Genomic DNA, 21,205 nt, shown 5'->3' on the forward strand with positions numbered 1-21,205 from the left:
TGACTTTTGTTAGTTTATTCATATTATTCTGAATAAATAATTATTATGTTCTATCTTCGATAAAACAAAAACACAAACAACAAAAAAAAAAAAATACGACGAAGAAAACTAAAATCATTTTCAATAGAATAATGCAGATATAAATGATAATGAAAGACTAATGAGTTTTCCAATGAATATAATTTATATTGAAATCAAGCAAAAAAAAAAAGAAGGAAAAGCCACCCCTCACCAAAGAAAAGAATTGAATAAAATGAGGTGAAATTAATGAAAATGAAAAGAAATATGATAAAACCCTTTGTTTCTATTCTCGTTTTGGGAAACTTTTTCTTTCTATAATTTTAATGAATAACATTAATAAATAAATCTTTTATAAGAGCAGATTTATGCTTCCAAATTTTCTAAAAATGTTCCACATTTAAACCCTGAAGCTGAAAATAATTTAAAAGTTTTTTTTTTACTAGGGAATACAATCGTCACGGGTGGGAATTTAGTATAGTAAATTTATTTTTTTCTATCATATTTAATGGGCTTTCATAATAACATTAGTTTTATTTGTCAACTATTTTTTGGGCAATGAAAAATACCTTATCTTAAAGCAGGATTTTTTCTGCAACGGGTGGGACACTTAAAGACATGATTTCCAATCAATGAAAATAAAATAAAAATAAAAATGGTCTTGATGATTTATTTTTAATTTTTTACAAGATGTTTTTATAGCTTCTAATAAAACAATTAAAGATAATTTTTTTGGTCACGGGTGGGACATTAAAACGATTCTCGAAAGGGTAAAATAGAATTGAATTTTAATAAAAAAAGATGATGTATATGACTTGAGATTGTGTTAAATATAGTTTTTGTGAAAGGGTTTTTTTTATTTTAAGGGTATATGTGTCAAAGCAACTGAAAGGAACCCTATCCAACTTGAGTTATCCCTTAACACAAATAACCTTCTTCTTTATAGAAACATTTCCTGGTTTTTTGTTTCTCTTTTTTACTGTTTTCTAGTTCATATGTGTTTTAACAGAACTATCCCATGCTAATATTGTGACCTTAAGTGGTTATTAGCACATTTTATAACAATCCCAATCCCATTGCTATAGTGCATTCGTCATTGATATGTATTTATACATTAAAAACTTGCTGGTAACTCAAGTACCCATTGGACTGTTTGTTTGCACTTTGTGCTCGTAGTGTAACCCGATTTTTTGTCTGTTTTTTTTTTGTCTGTTTTTGCTATGACAAAAACTAAATGAATATATTTTTTTTATGAGTCATATTAAAATGAAATGATGAAAGATGCGGTATAATTAACTGCAACATCTTGTGAATGAGAATGCATACAGCGAGATTTGTTCTGTATATAATTTTATTTATTTTTAGTTTTTTATGATGATCTCAGTTTGGTCTCTTGACAGGATTTGTTTAAAGTTTATAAATGGAAAACAATGAGTTGAGTGCACTCTTTTGGGTGGAACCGTATTCACTTACTTTTTTTTTTGAAAGCTCAAATCTGGTAACTTAATGACTATTTTTTCTTTCCAGGGTGCCTTTTTAGAAAAATTTACATAAACTTTAACGTGTGGACAAATAAGACGCTTTTCACGATACATTATTTATCAACTGTCAATAAGTAGTTTAGGAGAAATGAGGGAAAACACCTACCCACATGCCTGCAAAGAGGGTAATTACATTGCACTCTTTTAAGGTGAAAAAAGGGGTAAACCTCGGAATGAATGCTAATAGAAATTTTTTTTCCTCAATACCTTCGTCTTGGCATTCTATAACATACCTCAAAAGTGTAGAAAAATCTCATACCCACAAGTCGCGATTTTCAAGGTCAAAGCGCGTAATGGAGATTTTCGAAATTAGCAAAAATAGACGATGGTATTATATACACATATGATACATGATATCAATGTATTTTATAATGCTGATTCCAAAAAAATCTAAAATCAAGGCAATCTGACGTAATGAAAAAAGTTATACCTGTTTTTCATCTGTCAACCCATACTATTTTAACAGTTGCAATCTTACTACCGAAAAACCCTTAAAAGTTATGGTAGCGGAACCAAATTTTGCATGAAGGTTTTTATATCCATTATCATTAAGAATCAAAACAATGCAATGCAAAAAACATTCATATCTATGACAAAATGATATTTTTTGAGAAAAGGGGAAATTTTGAGATATGCACTAAAAAACATCCTGGTACAATCTTCGAATTAGTGCTAATAGACTTATTTTTTTTGTTTGTGATTAAAAATGCCAAAGACAGGCATAATTATGTTGGTAGAACTACGTTATTTAATCAGAGTCATACAGCGTTCCCGGAAATGACCATATATTGTTCTTTTTTATTTCGCAATTTTAAAACGCAATTATTATTAAAGGAATTATATTATAATGGCCTCGAGTGCTGATCATAATACAACCAACAAAATAATAATTTAATCTTAATCTCTCCAGAAAAAGCGTTCCCGGAATGACGGTTTATTGATTTACACTATTTATACCTATATGAATCTCAAACTCACTTAATACATACATATTTATAAATGAAAAAGATGTGCAATGATAGATCAACATCAAGTCCACTAAGAAAACAGCTTGATATGTCATTTGTACTTTAGATGATGAAAATTTTCACAATTAAAAAAATTTTGGTACAATGAGTCATATTTCTTCGGACAAGTTTTAGTAACATATGTATTATACAGTGATATTGTATAATTTTTTGTAACACGTGTAAAACTTCTAGAAAGATATTGATTAAAAGTGGTACAAGAAAATAAATACCTAAAATAATTGACTTTAATGCATTTTTAGTTTTAAAGTGTTCCGGGAACACTTTTTTGGGTATATTAGATGGAATAAAATAGAATTAACAACTTTTCATACCATAACAAATATATTTCTAAATGTATGAGTGTTATTTTAATGGGCAAATGAGAAAAAACCTTTAATATGGCGACGTTTTGATTTAAAAAAAAAATTCATCTATATGAAACGTGGCTAGCAAATTTTTTCACTTTAATTTTAAAATATAATGATTTTTGTTCTTAAGAGAATAGCAATAGACTATGTACATTAAGGTGGTCCTTATATTGCTTTTTGCGGATGTTAAAATTGGTGGATGGACATCAATTAGTTCTTAATCTGCAACTGCATATCCCAAATACCTTAATATACATACATTCATATCATCATATAATAAAACGGCAAACACTTATTTTGTGGTACAAAATACGCGGCCCAAAAAAACCGAAGGGGCATAAATTATATACCGAACGATAGGAAATTTTATCTAGATGTGCAGAATGTATACTTTGTTTATTTTTTTTTTTACCGAAATAGATAAAAACAATAAATTAAAATTGAGGAAAAAAACAAAAACAAATGTGCTGAACCACGCCCTCTCCCTTCTCGAAGTGTAAACTTTTAAAAGCAAAGACGAGAACCTTCGAAGACATTCTCGAATTTCGAATAAAATTAAGTGTTGCATATTCTTAGTAGTAAATAAAGTGATTTATATAGTGTGCTTATTTGGGCATACATAAAAGTTACAATTGGCACTCGAATTTTGAGTGCGGGGTCGGCTAGTATTAATAAAAAGTCAAAAGGGGTTTTATTTAGGGGTTCTTCAAAAATATATTCTGACTATTTTTGTTCTTTTAAACCGATTTTTTTTTTTTGTATACCTACGATTCATTTAATCAAATAAAACAGTACATTGAAGTAAAGTTAATTCCTCAGATTAATGAAATAATTATAGGTCTTAGCTTAGCTTTTCAAACAAATATTCATATATGCGTGTCAATTTTTGTTAACATTCATTCATATAGGGGTTTATTATTTCTTATTAAATTATATATCTAAATTCATTTGTACTACGCCTATTATAATAACATAGTTTCAAACTATTTTTTTTTTCTTTCTTCATTGAATCCTTAAACTACCATATTTAACCCTTAAATAAAACCTTACCCCAGTTTTGTTGTTTCCAAATGAAATGAAAACCCGCCGCCCGGTTCTCTGTCTGAAAGGAAAACCACCTGAAGTGGAAAACTTTATTTGACTTTAAACATGTTTTAGATAAAAATCGTTCCACATGAATAATGTACCTAATGATTTCATAATTTCCCTTTAACCTAGAAAACTTTATTTTAACCTTATTTATGTATGGATGTTTTTTTGAAGTTTATTTTTCACTTTCCGTGTCTAGTCAAACATTTTGTCTATTTATTCTTGGATGTTTAGTTAAAGAAAAAAAAAAAGGAAAATGTCTTTATGAAAAAATTTTGTTTATTTTTCCGATCAGTTGGATGCATCATTAATTTTATAGTCAAACAATTAAGGAACCATATAACTAAAACACATAGCAATGGACTTCGAAAAAAAACTTTTGTTTTCAATTTTATTTACAAGTACAAGAGTACTTTTAAACCCACCAAGCAATTATATTTAAGTATAAGATATTTCTTTCTAAATTTTCTAATGTAAACATTTTGTTTTCGAAATATTTTTCTTTCTTAGTTTTTTTTTTCTTAGAAAAACTGATGTCTCTATATTTTTTTTTTTACTTTTTTTCGAAAAAAAAATTCTTTTTAACAAATCGGTTCGGTATGTTTATTTTTTAAATTTATTATTAGGCATTTAAAGAAGAATAAATAATTGTTTAAATTTTTTTCATTTAGAATATTTAGAAACTAACCTTCAGGAATTTCAATTTAAGTTTAAATATTTTCACTTGATGAAAATAAAAATTGGTATTTCAACAAAAAGAAAAAAAAAATGATTATATTCAATAAAACATCTTTTATTTTGTTGTCTTAAAAAACAAAGATAATTAATTTTGATAAATATTAAGATATTTTTGTCGATCTGAAAAAAATGTGGGCAATTTTTCATTTTTTTATTTTTATATTTCCTGCATTGTCTGGATGTGTCTGAGACAAGATGAGTTGAGAATGTTGAGAAAAAAAATGTGTTTAGATGAAAAACATATTTTGAAATAATTGGACACTCGTTTTTTCTAATTATGCAACAAGAAAGTGTCGCAGAGATAATAATATATGAGGAAGCAATTTCACACGATGCTTGTTAAAAGATTCAAACTGTTGGCAAAAGGGTTAAATTATTTTGGTTTTGGAATATGTTTATTTATTTATTTTTATTTGTATAATAAATAAATTGCACGACTGGGGTCTCACGTACTTGCTCTTATGGTAAAAGTTAAAGCTCTTCATTGAACAAAATAAGGTATCAGATATTTTCACGGAATTTCATAAGTGGAAAAAAAAAATAAAATCTTTTTTTATAAACAATTAAATACCGTTTTAAATGATCTTTTACAAAAAACTAAGTATGCCATTTTATTTCTTGTACAAAAAGGAATTTTTAGAAAAAAATTTTCGTTAGAGCCGTTTTTTAAAAAAATAATTTTTTATATATAAAAAATTTCTAACATTTTTCAAAAAAAAAGTTGGTATGCCATTTTGAAGAAATAAATAATTTACACATAAAAACGGAATTTCAAAATTTTTTACCAACCCGTTTCCAAAAAATTAATTTTTCAAAAAAAAATTTTGAAATATTTTTTAAAAATTCAAAAATGTGTTTTTTGAAAAATTTAAAATTTTTTTAAATAACGATAGTTTAAACGTTTCTGTACAAAAATGTTGGTCGAAATATGTTTTGTCTTTTTCATAAATCAAAAAAAAACCATTCTATGGCAGGTACCGTTAATAACGGTTCAAAAATTATTTTTTTTTATTTCCAAAGGAATCTTTTATGTGTTACACTTTACTCAAAAATTTTAGTCAAAATCGTTAGAGCCGTTTTTGAAAAAAATTAACTTTTCTATTTCCGTTATATGAAAGGTACCGTTAGTTTTGGTCCTAAAAAAAAATTTCAATTTGTCCTCTAGGGAATCACCCAAAACTCTTATGTCGAATTCCTTTCAATTGAAAAATCGAATTTTCGGCGATCTCGAAGCGAATTTTTTCTGAAAATCATGTTCCATAGAAAAAAAATTCGACTCAAACGAAGCAGAATTCGAATTTTTTGTAATCCCTCTTTTTTGAGAGATGTACACGGATTTGCACACACACTTGGAACATTTGACATTTCTCAAACGTCAAGCTGAAAGTTTTCTTCGTGTTGTTTGTTTATTTGAGAACACCAACTTCAAATAAAGAGTAAATTTTAATTGAATATCGTATTTTTATTGCGGAAAAATATGAAATAAATAAAAAAAAAAAAACAATGTGCGATCAAAATATATTTTTTCCTGGCATAGTTCTTGTGAAAAAGTCAAATTACTGTGACTTTTCTTCTCGTAATTGTCGTCAGAAAATTTTTTCTCTGTAAAACCACAGCATACGGCCAAAATAATAACCTTCTACTTCATCATCACTCAGATCTTAATAATAACTGCAATTTCCCTTTGATTCTGATTAAAATAAATCTATATTACCGAAGAAAATAAACAAAATTATTAATCAAAGGAATCTCTGGTTTTATTTTGCAGAAATTGTTTTGGTTTCAGCTTGACGTTCGGGTAAAAATTGTTGTCAAATGACAAACATACAATCGCAAAAAGAATTCGGTCTGTTTTCATGTTCCTTTTTAACCCCAAAAATTCGATTTTTTTGAGGCGATTCAAAAAATTGAAAGGAATTCGACATTAACTACCAAGTTTGAAGGAAATCGCTCCATTAGTTTAGGTGGTAGCTCGAGGTACACACAGACAGACAGACAGAATTGCCGGACCCACTTTTTTGGCATTCTCCATCATCGTAATGTCATGTAAAATTGTTATCTCGAGTTCGATTTTTTTTTACGAATCCTAAACTTGCCCTATAGTACCTATATCGCAAGTAAAAAAGCTTTGTTTACATTCAAGCAATAGTTTTATTACAGTGACTATGAGTTCGTTGAATTTAGGGTGCTCTCAATTGAAAATCTATCACGACCTATTCAAAAATAAATAAAAATACACTTTTAACCTCTAGATTTTTTACATTCTTAGTGTACTTTATTTCTAAAACAACGTGTCAAAATAAAATTATAATCATAATCATAAGCTTTATTATCTCTGTTTGGGATAAACTTTGATTTCCACTAAAGCTCTATGTTTCTTACAACGTGCTTAGAATTCTTTTATGAATATTATATTAAAATTTATTAAAATGATTAATAGATTTTGGTGTCTTCCTTATTAAAATTACTATCTCATCTCTTCTATTCTTTTTGTCTTCTGATTTTGATTTCTTTGCCTTAAGTTTCCTCGTTTCCTTTTTGTAAAGTCTTATAGAAGACATCATCATGAATCATTGTGTCCTCTCTACTTGACAGTTTGTATAATTGGTGCGTAGTTATAGTTAATGTTTTGTCAAATTATGAGATACCACTTTTCCACTAAGAGGTCTTGTTTGATTTTAAACTATTTTTTTGACTTAAATTCAAAAGAACAATATGAACTTAAACTGTCAATACTATTTAATATTTTTATGTTATGTAATCTTTTACGATAGATATCTGTTTTTAAGCAGATTGGGGTTGGAATTTTTTTTCTCTTCATTAAATAGGATATGTAAACAGTACAACCTGATAAAAAGTACCTGTCCTAAGCTTTTCTTTTTTTCTTTTTTTTTTAATTCCAAATAAATTCAAGGTATTTGCACTTGATTCAACCTAGATTTCACGTGAGGGGGATGTAAAAGTTTTTTTTTTTTTTTTCTTAAAAACCCAAGATACAAAAAGAAAGGGGATTATTTTACTCTGAGTTTTATGCATGTATGCAAGAGTGGTTAGTGCATGGTACAGGTACTCCAACTAGGTAGTTAATACGACGAGATTTCCACTCCCTTGAGTGCTTGCCAACGAGTTCAAGAATAAGGGTCAAGGGAATACCAATCTTTGGGTTTTTGAAATGAAAAATTTATGAAAAAGTGAGCTGAAGTGTAATAAATGTAAATGAATTTTGTAAAACATTTTTAGGGTTTAATTTTTGTATGCACATAAGAACTAAGAACATAGGTTCTTAAAGATTTAATCTTGACATTATAAAAATGTAAATCATTTAAAGGGAATGAATGGAATAATACCATGTCATCACCTGACGGGAAGAAATAATCTTGCGCCGATGTTCATAGTTTTTATATATCGTTTAAATTCGAATATCAGAAAGAAGTTTGTAAGGACCGATAAATTATACAATTCCATGCTGATATTTATATTTTAGCAATAATTCCCCAGGCAGTCTTGTCTACGGGTTTAGTGAAAGGAAATGAGTTCCGTTTAATTGGTCTCCTTCTAAAATCCTAAATCTAAATGTATTAAAGATTACTTACATATGTGATTATGTGCATCAATATATGTATGAAACAAAAGAGGCCCTCAAATTGATTCTTGTGGTACTCTTGATCAAAAAATCTGTTTCTGCTGATATAAATTGATACACAGCCTTAACTTCTACCTAAAATATAACTTTCTTCTTCCTTAATCCTTCTTGTTTGCCTCGTCCTTAAAGTTTTTCTCATTCTATATTCATTTGGTTTCCTAACATACGACATCAATAAAAATCTGACAAACAACTTCTCGTATAAAAACCTTGTTATCTCAACATATACATCATGTCTTTTAAAATGCAATATCTTGCAGCTCCATTCGCCTCTGTTTTTTTTCAATAAAACACTTAAATACGAGATTCGGTAGACCATTATTTTGTTTACAAAAAGCTAATTTTGAATCACAACGCGCAGCGCAGTCTTGGGCTTCCTATTACAGAGTTTATACAGTTTCTACTCGTCTCTTTATCCACTATAAAAATAAGTCATTTAAAATGAACGAATGCACAAGTAAACATCAAATAAAGGCTTCCTTGGCTCTCAAAGAACTTTATTGCATTCGACATTGTTTTTCCACAAAGTTTATGTTAGTGTATGTGTGTATATGTTGCTACCAGAAAGAGGTGGTTTATTGCTATTTTAGAGTGATGGAGTGTTTGACATTATTGACGGCATGAAAGGAGAGGAGAGGTAAACTCTGTTTTGTTGTGTTATGTTTCCAGCTATTAAAGTATGTAGTTAGGTGAGGTATGTTTGTTGTTACATTGTTGATAGTTTGTTCTTCACTTGATCCTTTTTTCTTCTTTTTTTTTTGTGGATAAAATATATTATGGTTGCCTACATTTTATTGGCTTGTTATGAGCAAATGTAACGTAACTATTTATGGTTGTAGTAGAAGAAACAATAGAAAGGGACTTATAAGAAAAGACGAATGATATTGTATTTATTGTATCGAAAATTTATATTCGTAAAATTTTGTATATTTGGCACTATCATCCAAAATTTTAACAATAAATTAGATTCATAAAAGTGCATCGATACCAATAGTATAGACCCAAGTTAGTAGCTTGGAACGGCACGAAATGTTCAGACCTTTTTTTTAAAGTTTTTATATTATAACTTCTTAAAGGTGCATTTTTGTTTTTCAAAAGTAGATTTTTTTGCACACAATCGAAAATATTCAAAATTAAACGGGACTTTAGCCAAAAGAGTTGTACAGAATGAGACCAGTGTCACTATCAGAAGGCTAGTGGAAAAAATCTATGAAATTTGAAGCATTGAAATTTTATTCAAAATTAGTAACTAAAAAAACGTAGTCTATCATCACGTGTAGGATACTTGAAAAATAAATAAATTGTTTCCCTTTAAAATTGAACACATAATTGTACAAAGTTTACGAAGAAATTCATAATACCCAAATTAAAATGTGTCGATGAAATAAACTGGGTAAAGAAAAATTTGTCAAATCTGTTTTTGATAGGAGATAGCGCATTAACAGCCATATTTATTAGATTTGCTTAAATTGGCTCTCAAAGGTTGTTTAGTATAGCTTGTTTAAATATATAATTTGTATTTAGATTTGTATTTATAATCGAATTCCTACAGATGATTAACTAAACGATAGTTGTGTCAAAAACTGGGGGGAAATTAACTCATATAGTACAAAATACTATTACATTTTAGAAACATCACGTGGTTTTTGGCATTTTGTAAGTAGGTATGTATTTGTAAACAAATATTCTTACAGCCCTATTCTGGCGAACCTCACAAGTTATGACGACCTCACAAGGTGAGCTGAATTTGATTTTGTGAGGTTTTCGCGTCACAAAAACTTTCGAATTTGTGATCTGCTCTGAAGGAGGTCACAACTCACAAGTTGGATTTTTGCTAGTAAGAAGTTTGTGAGAAATAAATCGTCATAAAATCGAGTTATGATCACCTTGTGAGCTTTTTGTGACTTGTGAGGTTTGCCAGAATAGGGGGGTTAAATTTGACTGCAAACAAAAACACTGATTAGGTCGTTGACGATGATTTTGCTTACGTGCGTCGGGTTCCTAAATAAAAGACGCAGATCAAGGCCAGAAGAGGGAGTTGATTTTTATTAACCATTTTAATTTTTTTTATTAATATTCTTTAATTCTCTTTTAGGGAATAATTTAATTTCAAAACAAAATGACGTCTTCACATCCAAACCCTAGATAAATTAATAGCATGATACTGAGCTCACGATCTTAGTAATAATTCATATGTGGTCAAATCATTCTAAAATGGCTCTAAGCAAGCTCTAAACGTGGTGAACGGCGTTTAAGTTAAGCAACGTTGCTTACGTTCAAAGAGCTAACATAAAGCTATCGGATAGCTTTTTGTTGTTGTAAACAATGTTAAAAATTAGCAAGGAAACGAACCATTTTCTGTCAAAAAATAATCTGAAGGTATCCCAGAATTTATGGTATACCTCAGGTATCCGAGTGATCAGCTGATATACATTTGGCTTTTTTTTATTTTGATTACTTTTCGGGCGATTATTCAGCTTCAAAATAAAAAAAAATTGCAAGAATTAGTCAAAGCGATTGTGCAAGTACTATTCAACAATAAAAAAAAAATGTAATTTGCTCAAAAGAAAAAGTTTCCTCTTCTCAATATTTACATATTTTTTTAGTAGCTGCTTGGGCAAGCTATCTGGATACCTCTTTGTTCAAAAAGATATTCCAGATACGGGTATCCCAGATAGCCTATCCGATAGGTGTTTGAACGTGCCCATTTTGTACTTAAGAGCTATTTAGAGGTGGTTTAAAGTTAAACAACCTTTGAGATTCTTTTATAAATATGGATGGAGGTTTATATTAACTCGAAATAGCTATATATTGGCAAATTAATAAAAAATAAATTGCGTTTTTCATTGAACTTTAAGGAAGCAAGACAATATATAAAAATATAAATAGGTATTCCGGTGATCCAAATCAGATCATTGTTTTTAGGTATTTGTTTTAAAACAAAAGCAGGATATCGCTTTGTAATTGTTACGCTAACAAATACAATGATCTAATCTGGATCACAGGAATAATAAAACACGGCAGCTTTTTGGATGTGGAGTGGAGTGTTCCAAATTTTTTTGTATTAAATTTCAAATTATCTGTAGCTTATAAATAAAAGCGAATTAATATAAAAAGATTTTCTTTATATGAAAAAAAAAAACTAAGAATAAGTAGTGTCACTTGTGGTACAACTTGTTTGCTGTTACGGGTGGAACAAATTACTGTCATGGTTGGGAGGCGTGCGAATTCCTATGAAAGATTGCAATATTGTCGACTATTCCCAAGTTATTTGAAAAAAAATATCACCATTTGAGTACTGTGCTGAGGTCAGTCATAAATAATGATAAATTTTACAACTGCCTGCTCCATTTCAAATAAAAAGAAGTATGGCATGACCTTGAACTGACATGACTTGTTAAAGTATAATAAATCATACTTGTCTAAAAGGGCTCAATACGTTAAATTTTGAGATGTTATTTCTCGTCAAATCTGTCAAGTCAGGAGTACCCCACGGCTGTCATATAGGTCCCCTCTTTTTTTCCATTTCATAAACGACTAGTTCTTATTGTTAAGAGGTTGTAGATATTTTTTATTTGCTGATGATTTCAAGGTGTATCATAGTAACAACATTATGTTCTTAACGGTTTTGTATTGCAACAATATGTAAGTTGAAAACTAAAGGTATGGTACTATACGTGTATAAGTGCAATATAATTTTAAACCTAAAAAAGAAAAGTGGAATAAATTGTGTATAATTCATTATAATTTTGTAATAATATCAAGCACTTGTCTATACTTTTTAATAATAGCTTGTTGTCTAAATTTTGGCAAAATATGTAAAAATTTAATTTAAACATCAGTGGTTTTACCGAACTTCCAATCTAATATCATAAACATAACGTGTATGTAGGTATACAAATTGCATATAATTTTTTTTCAAATATAGTAGTTTTCTAACCAACTCTGAACTAAACTCATATTGTAAACATAAAAAGTCAGAATTATGTTCGAATCAGCAATTAGATACTTTGCCGAAAAAAAGGTAAGTAAAAAAAATTCTTTTGCTTAACCTATATACTTTTTATTTGTGTGTCTTACTTTTCTTTGCTTATGTATGGTATCTGATAATTACATAAATTTATTACTCGTGTTGCAAAAGAGCCTTGAACCTTGAAAAAAAAAAACTTCAGAAAGCTTTATTAAATTTGAAGTTTCAAATTATAAAATCCAAACAAATTAAAAAATTAAAAACAAAAAAAAAAAAAATTATGAAAATAGCATATATCCGTAAAATACTGTATTTTGTATTATGTTTGCCGGTATAATATTGTATTTTATGATGAGTGTCTTCAAATTCAATTTATCAATCAAATTATTAGGTGAATGAAATATTTCAAACATAAAAACAAAAAATAACAAAGAAAACAAATTTTAGCTGCAAGAAATGCTGTGAATGTATTATTATTTTGCTTTGCATAAATCCCAAATAATTTTGAAAAAAAAACCTAGACAACGAAAAAAACTCACCTCAAATCCTTTAATTTTATAAATCTGCTCATTGGTAACCAAATATACTAATGCTAACGGTAACAATGCAATAGCTGTGAAGAACAAAAAATACCGCCTGATGGCGCGCCAATATGTCTTGCTTGATCTCATTTAATTTGTAAAAATTCATGGAAGCACAGCAATTTCATTGCTTAGCCCGCACCTTTTTTATAGCAATGTTTTGTTGTTGTTTTTTTTTCTTTTTGCTGAATTTAGACCACAGCAATTTTGTTTTCTATAATGGTCGATGGTCGACAAACGCGCTGTCTTTAAAGCAAAAACACACTGTTATTTATACGCTTTTAATTGCAAATTATACCGACTGACGAGGCACAAAAAAAGTATTTGTATTTTGTATCTATTTACCAGATGCGACGATTATAATGACGATGACGATGAAGAAGAAGTAAAGTTGAAATAATTAACATTTTTAAGTTTGAGGCTTTTTAAAAATAGACACTATTTTTTTAGTGTGTGACAGATAAATATTCATACAAAATTTAGAGAGGTTCTGAGACTACTTCATACAACGTTCATAAATGCGAAAAAAATGAGAAAAAAATGCGGCAAAAAAAGTTGAATAAAATAACATAAAAAGCCGTTTTTGGAAGACCAACCGATTTCGTAACAACCGGGTCGTGATTGTTTTTTCAAATTTTCAATGAGTTTTTGTAGCTTTTTTTCTAATTAAAAAAAAAATCTTATTAAATTCAATTGGACACATGGACAGGTTATTCGCGGTTGGGCTTATCAATTACTATTCAACTCAGGCAATTGTCGTTTTATAAATAAAATATTGACCTGTTTCCTCTCTCTTTGATGCGGTAATAGTTTCAGATTAATTTCAAATTTTTTTTTATTGATTTTTAAAAAAACATTAAAAAATCACAACACAAAATACTGCAACGCCGCCGCGCCGCCAACCGACTTCGTCGTCGTCGTGATTATGGACAGGGAATATGGGTGGTATAAAATGGCCCACTGACATTACCGCATTAAGTGCATATCTATCTGCACAGGGATGGGAATGGGATATTAAAAAGTGCGGTTATCCCCGAACATTGGCATTCCCATTCTCTTACTCCTACATGAACCCAACAAAATTGGAAATTGTGATGTTGTTGAAAAATATATAGGACTCGCTTATTATTGAATTTTCGCACTTCACCCGAAAGTATCTTTCTTCTGTGAGAGAGTTGGAATTGCACTTGCCTTGAAATATATTATATCACAACAAAAAGTCCCTTTCCTATACAAATTGGCTCTCGGTTTTTTTTTTTTTGTTTTGATGTTTTTATTGTTTGATTTTATATATCGTTGTTTTACGAGAGTATTTCAAAAAAAACTTAAATCGATAAAAAAGCCTTTATTTTTATGTTGACAAAAAAGAATGGATAAACCGAAATTTTAAAGTGAAAAAATTTGCCAGACAACCCAATGGTGTTCAAGCAATTTATTATTATTCTTTTCAGGAATCGCGATGAATTTGAACTGAGCACAAGAATCAGAATGCTTTCAAGATTTAGCTAGCTGGTTGGGTATAGTTTTTGGTTGAGTTTGAAGTCTTGCGACTTGCGAGGCTATAGTGGGGAAGTTTATTTTGGTTTTTCAATATTTTGCTCGATAAGACTTTTACAAAAAAAAAATGAGAAGCTAAATGAAAGCTTTTGTGTGAGTTTGTTTTGTGGTTGCCAAATGGTGAAATGATTATTGTGTATATTAATCTCTCAGAGAGAAATTGAGAGAGTGAGAGAGAGAAAGCACTGTACAGTGGGGATTGTAAGAAAAAATTTGTTTAACTTTTAAGTTATAGAAAAGTACTAGAATAGTATTAGAAAAAGTAGTGACAGAAAAGTAAAAGAGAATGGACACTTTCGCATAGGTTTCCTTGCTTTTTCACTCCCTGAAGTTCTCATACATTATGAAGACTTTTGAATCAGGAGTTTTTATTCCATGAAGTTACACTTTTCACTCTCTGAAGTTCTCATACATTATGAAGACTTTTGGATGAGGACTTTTTACTCCATGAAGTCACACTTTTCACTCTTTGAAATTCTCATACATTATGAAGACTTTTGGATGACGACTTTTTACTCCATGAAGTCACACTTTTCACTCCCTGCAGTTCTCATACATTATGAAGACTTTTGGATGAGGACTTTTTACTCCATGAAAGAACACTTTTCACTCTCTGCAGTTCTCATACATTATGAAGACTTTTGGATAAGGTCTTTTTACTCCATGAAGTCACACTTTTCACTCTTTGAAATTCTCATACATTATGAAGACTTTTGGATGAGGACTTTTTACTCCATGAAGTCACACTTTTCACTCTTTGAAATTCTCATACATTATGAAGACTTTTGGATGACGACTTTTTACTCCATGAAGTCACACTTTTCACTCCCTGCAGTTCTCATACATTATGAAGACTTTTGGATGAGGACTTTTTACTCCATGAAGTCACACTTCTCACTCTCTGCAGTTCTCATACATTATGAAGACTTTTGGATGAGGAATTTTTACTCCATGAAGGAACACTTTTCACTCATTAAAGTTTTCATACATTATGAAGACTTTTCAATGACGACTTTTTACTCCATGAAGACACACTTTTCACTCTTTGAAATTCTCATACATTATGAAGACTTTTTGATGAGGACTTTTTACTCCATGAAGTCACACTTTTCACTCCCTTCAGTTCTCATACATTATGAAGACTTTTGAATCAGGAGTTTTTATTCCATGAAGTTACACTTTTCACTCCCTGCAGTTCTCATACATTATGAAGACTTTTGGATGAGGACTTTTTACTCCATGAAGGAACACTTTTCACTCGCTGCAGTTCTCATACATTATGAAGACTTTTGGATGAGGACTTTTTACTCTATAAGGAACACTTTTCACTCATTGAAGTTCTCATACATTATGAAGACTTTTGGATGAGGACTTTTTACTCCATGAAGTCACACTTTTCACTCCCTGAAGTTCTCATACATTATGAAGACTTTTGGATGAGGACTTTTTACTCCATGAAAGAACACTTTTCACTCGCTGCAGTTCTCATACATTATGAAGACTTTTGGATGAGGTCTTTTTACTCCATGAAGTCACACTTTTCACTCTTTGAAATTCTCATATATTATGAAGACTTTTGGATGAGGACTTTTTACTCCATGAAGTCACACTTTTCACTCCCTGCAGTTCTCATACATTATGAAGACTTTTGGATGAGGACTTTTTACTCCATGAAGTCACACTTTGACACTTTTCACTCCCTGCAGTTCTCATACATTATGAAGACTTTTGAATGAGGACTTTTTACTCCATGAAGTCACACTTTTCACTCTCTGCAGTTCTCATACATTATGAAGACTTTTGGATGAGGACTTTTTACTCCATGAAGGAACACTTTTCACTCGCTGCAGTTCTCATACATTATGAAGACTTTTGGATGAGGTCTTTTTACTCCATAAGTCACACTTTTCACTCTTTGAAATTCTCATACATTATGAAGACTTTTGGATGAGGACTTTTTACTCCATGAAGTCACACTTTTCACTCTTTGAAATTCTCATACATTATGAAGACTTTTGGATGACGACTTTTTACTCCATGAAGTCACACTTTTCACTCCCTGCAGTTCTCATACATTATGAAGACTTTTGGATGAGGACTTTTTACTCCATGAAGTCACACTTCTCACTCTCTGCAGTTCTCATACATTATGAAGACTTTTGGATGAGGAATTTTTACTCCATGAAGGAACACTTTTCACTCATTAAAGTTTTCATACATTATGAAGACTTTTCAATGAGGACTTTTTACTCCATGAAGACACACTTTTCACTCTTTGAAATTCTCATACATTATGAAGACTTTTTGATGAGGACTTTTTACTCCATGAAGTCACACTTTTCACTCCCTTCAGTTCTCATACATTATGAAGACTTTTGAATCAGGAGTTTTTATTCCATGAAGTTACACTTTTCACTCCCTGCAGTTATCATACATTATGAAGACTTTTGGATGAGGACTTTTTACTCCATGAAGGAACACTTTTCACTCGCTGCAGTTCTCATACATTATGAAGACTTTTGGATGAGGACTTTTTACTCTATAAGGAACACTTTTCACTCATTGAAGTTCTCATACATTATGAAGACTTTTGGATGAGGACTTTTTACTCCATGAAGTCAAACTTTTCACTCCCTGAAGTTCTCATACATTATGAAGACTTTTGGATGAGGACTTTTTACTCCATGAAGTCACACTTTTCACTCTCTGCCGTTCTCATACATTATGAAGACTTTTGGATGAGGAATTTTTACTCCATGAAGTCACACTTTTCACTCTTTGAAATTCTCATACATTATGAAGACTTTTGGATGAGGACTTTTTACTCCATGAAGTCACACTTTTCACTCCCTGCAGTTCTCATACATTATGAAGACTTTTGGATGAGGACTTTTTACTCCATGAAGTCACACTTTTCACTCCCTGCAGTTCTCATACATTATGAAGACTTTTGAATCAGGAGTTTTTATTCCATGAAGTAACACTTTTCACTCCCTGCAGTTCTCATACATTATGAAGACTTTTGGATGAGGTCTTTTTACTCCATGAAGTCACACTTTTCACTCCCTGCAGTTCTCATACATTATTTAGACTTTTGGATGAGGACTTTTTACTAGATGAAGTCACACTTTTCACTCCCTGCAGTTCTCATACATTATGAAGACTTTTGGATGAGGACTTTTTACTCCATGAAGGAACACTTTTCACTCGCTGCAGTTCTCATACATTATGAAGACTTTTGGATGAGGACTTTTTACTCCATGAAGGAACACTTTTCACTCGCTGCAGTTCTCATACATTATGAAGACTTTTGGATGAGGTCTTTTTACTCCATAAGTCACACTTTTCACTCTTTGAAATTCTCATACATTATGAAGACTTTTGGATGAGGAATTTTTACTCCATGAAGGAACACTTTTCACTCTCTGCAGTTCTCATACATTATGAAGACTTTTGGATGAGGACTTTTTACTCCATGATGTCACACTTTTCACTCTTTGAAATTCTCATACATTATGAAGACTTTTGGATGAGGTCTTTTTACTCCATAAGTCACACTTTTCACTCTTTGAAATTCTCATACATTATGAAGACTTTTGGATGATTAATTTTTACTCCATGAAGGAACACTTTTCACTCGCTGCAGTTCTCATACATTATGAAGACTTTTGGATGAGGTCTTTTTACTCCATGAAGTCACACTTTTCACTCTTTGAAATTCTCATACATTATGAAGACTTTTGGATGAGGACTTTTTACTCCATGAAGTCACACTTTTCACTCCCTGCAGTTCTCATACATTATGAAGACTTTTGGATGAGGACTTTTTACTCCATGATGTCACACTTTTCACTCTCTGCAGTTCTCATACATTATGAAGACTTTTGGATGAGGACTTTTTACTCCATGATGTCACACTTTTCACTCTCTGCAGTTCTCATACATTATGAAGACTTTTGGATGAGGACTTTTTACTCCATGATGTCACACTTTTCACTCTCTGCAGTTCTCATACATTATGAAGACTTTTGGATGAGGACTTTTTACTCCATGAAGTCACACTTTTCACTCCCTGCAGTTCTCATACATTATGAAGACTTTTGGATGAGGACTTTTTACTAGATGAAGTCACACTTTTCACTCCCTGCAGTTCTCATACATTATGAAGACTTTTGAATCAGGAGTTTTTATTCCATGAAGTAACACTTTTCACTCCCTGCAGTTCTCATACATTATGAAGACTTTTGGATGAGGTCTTTTTACTCCATGAAGTCACACTTTTCACTCCCTGCAGTTCTCATACATTATGAAGACTTTTGGATGAGGACTTTTTACTAGATGAAGTCACACTTTTCACTCCCTGCAGTTCTCATACATTATGAAGACTTTTGGATGAGGACTTTTTACTCCATGAAGGAACACTTTTCACTCGCTGCAGTTCTCATACATTATGAAGACTTTTGGATGAGGTCTTTTTACTCCATAAGTCACACTTTTCACTCTTTGAAATTCTCATACATTATGAAGACTTTTGGATGAGGAATTTTTACTCCATGAAGGAACACTTTTCACTCTCTGCAGTTCTCATACATTATGAAGACTTTTGGATGAGGAATTTTTACTCCATGAAGGAACACTTTTCACTCTCTGCAGTTCTCTTACATTATGAAGACTTTTTGATGAGGAATTTTTACTCCATGAAGGAACACTTTTCACTCATTGAAGTTCTCATACATTATGAAAACTTTTCAATGAGGACTTTTTACTCCATGAAGACACACTTTTCACTCTTTGAAATTCTCATACATTATGAAGACTTTTGGATGAGGACTTTTTACTACATAAAGTCACACTTTTCACTCTTTGAAATTCTCATACATTATGAAGACTTTTGGATGACGACTTTTTACTCCATGAAGTCACACTTTTCACTCCCTGCAGTTCTCATACATTATGAAGACTTTTGGATGAGGACTTTTTACTCCATGATGTCACACTTTTCACTCTCTGCAGTTCTCATACATTATGAAGACTTTTGGATGAGGACTTTTTACTCCATGAAGTCACACTTTTCACTCCCTGCAGTTCTCATACATTATGAAGACTTTTGGATGAGGAATTTTTACTCCATGAAGGAACACTTTTCACTCCCTGAAGTTCTCATACATTTTAAAGACTTTTGGATGAGGACTTTTTACTCCATGATGTCACACTTTTCACTCTTTGAAATTCTCATACATTATGAAGACTTTTTACTCCATGAAGGAACACTTTTCACTCATTGAAGTTCTCATACATTATGAAGACTTTTCAATGAGGACTTTTTACTCCATGAAGACACACTTTTCACTCTTTGAAATTCTCATACATTATGAAGACTTTTGGATGAGGACTTTTTACTACATGAAGTCACACTTTTCACTCTTTGAAATTCTCATACATTATGAAGACTTTTGGATGACGACTTTTTACTCCATGAAGTCACACTTTTCACTCCCTGCAGTTCTCATACATTATGAAGACTTTTGGATGAGGACTTTTTACTCCATGAAGTCACACTTTTCACTCCCTGCAGTTCTCATACATTATGAAGACTTTTGGATGAGGAATTTTTACTCCATGAAGGAACACTTTTCACTCATTAAAGTTTTCATACATTATGAAGACTTTTCAATGAGGACTTTTTACTCCATGAAGACACACTTTTCATTCCCTGCAGTTCTCATAATTTATGAAGACTTTTGGATGAGGAATTTTTACTCCATGAAGGAACACTTTTCACTCGCTGCAGTTCTCATACATTATGAAGACTTTTGGATGAGGACTTTTTACTCCATGAAGGAACACTTTTCACTCCCTGCAGTTCTCATACATTATGAAGAATTTTGGATGAGGACTTTTTACTCCATGAAGTCACACTTCTCACTCTCTGCAGTTCTCATACATTATGAAGACTTTTGGATGAGGAATTTTTACTCCATGAAGGAACACTTTTCACTCATTAAAGTTTTCATACATTATGAAGACTTTTCAATGAGGACTTTTTACTCCATGAAGACACACTTTTCATTCCCTGCAGTTCTCATAATTTATGAAGACTTTTGGATGAGGAATTTTTACTCCATGAAGTCACACTTCTCACTCTCTGCAGTTCTCATACATTATGAAGACTTTTGGATGAGGAATTTTTACTCCATGAAGGAACACTTTTCACTCATTAAAGTTTTCATACATTATGAAGACTTTTCAATGAGGACTTTTTACTCCATGAAGACACACTTTTCATTCCCTGCAGTTCTCATAATTTATGAAGACTTTTGGATGAGGAATTTTTACTCCATGAAGTCACACTTTTCACTCCCTGCAGTTCTCATACATTATGAAGACTTTTGGATGAGGACTTTTTACTCCATGAAGTCACACTTTTCACTCCCTGCAGTTCTCATACATTATGAAGACTTTTGGATGACGACTTTTTACTCCATGATGTCACACTTTTCACTCTCTGCAGTTCTCATACATTATGAAGACTTTTGGATGAGGACTTTTTACTCCATGAAGTCACACTTTTCACTCCCTGCAGTTCTCATACATTATGAAGACTTTTCAATGAGGACTTTTTACTCCATGAAGTCACACTTTTCACTCCCTGCAGTTCTCATACATTATGAAGACTTTTGGATGAGGACT

General features: G+C 31.1%; 1 protein-coding gene across 2 annotated transcripts in view; it reads right to left on the reverse strand.

Moving 5' to 3' along the window:
- LOC129909181 (carbohydrate sulfotransferase 11) overlaps nucleotides 1–14,517 on the reverse strand; it is a 34,544-nt gene extending 20,027 nt beyond the window's left edge. Inside the window, exon 1 of one of the 2 annotated variants that reach the window (XM_055986190.1) lies at nucleotides 12,917–14,517. In XM_055986190.1, the coding sequence (XP_055842165.1) occupies nucleotides 12,917–13,048 (132 nt within the window). In that variant the 5' untranslated portion in view covers nucleotides 13,049–14,517. The remainder of the gene's footprint in view (nucleotides 1–12,916) is intronic. The other variant, XM_055986191.1, reaches the window with a different exon arrangement.
- Nucleotides 14,518–21,205: the final 6,688 nt, after the last annotated feature.

This window comes from Episyrphus balteatus, chromosome 2, assembly GCF_945859705.1.
Source record: "Episyrphus balteatus chromosome 2, idEpiBalt1.1, whole genome shotgun sequence".
NCBI lineage: Eukaryota > Metazoa > Arthropoda > Insecta > Diptera > Syrphidae > Episyrphus > Episyrphus balteatus.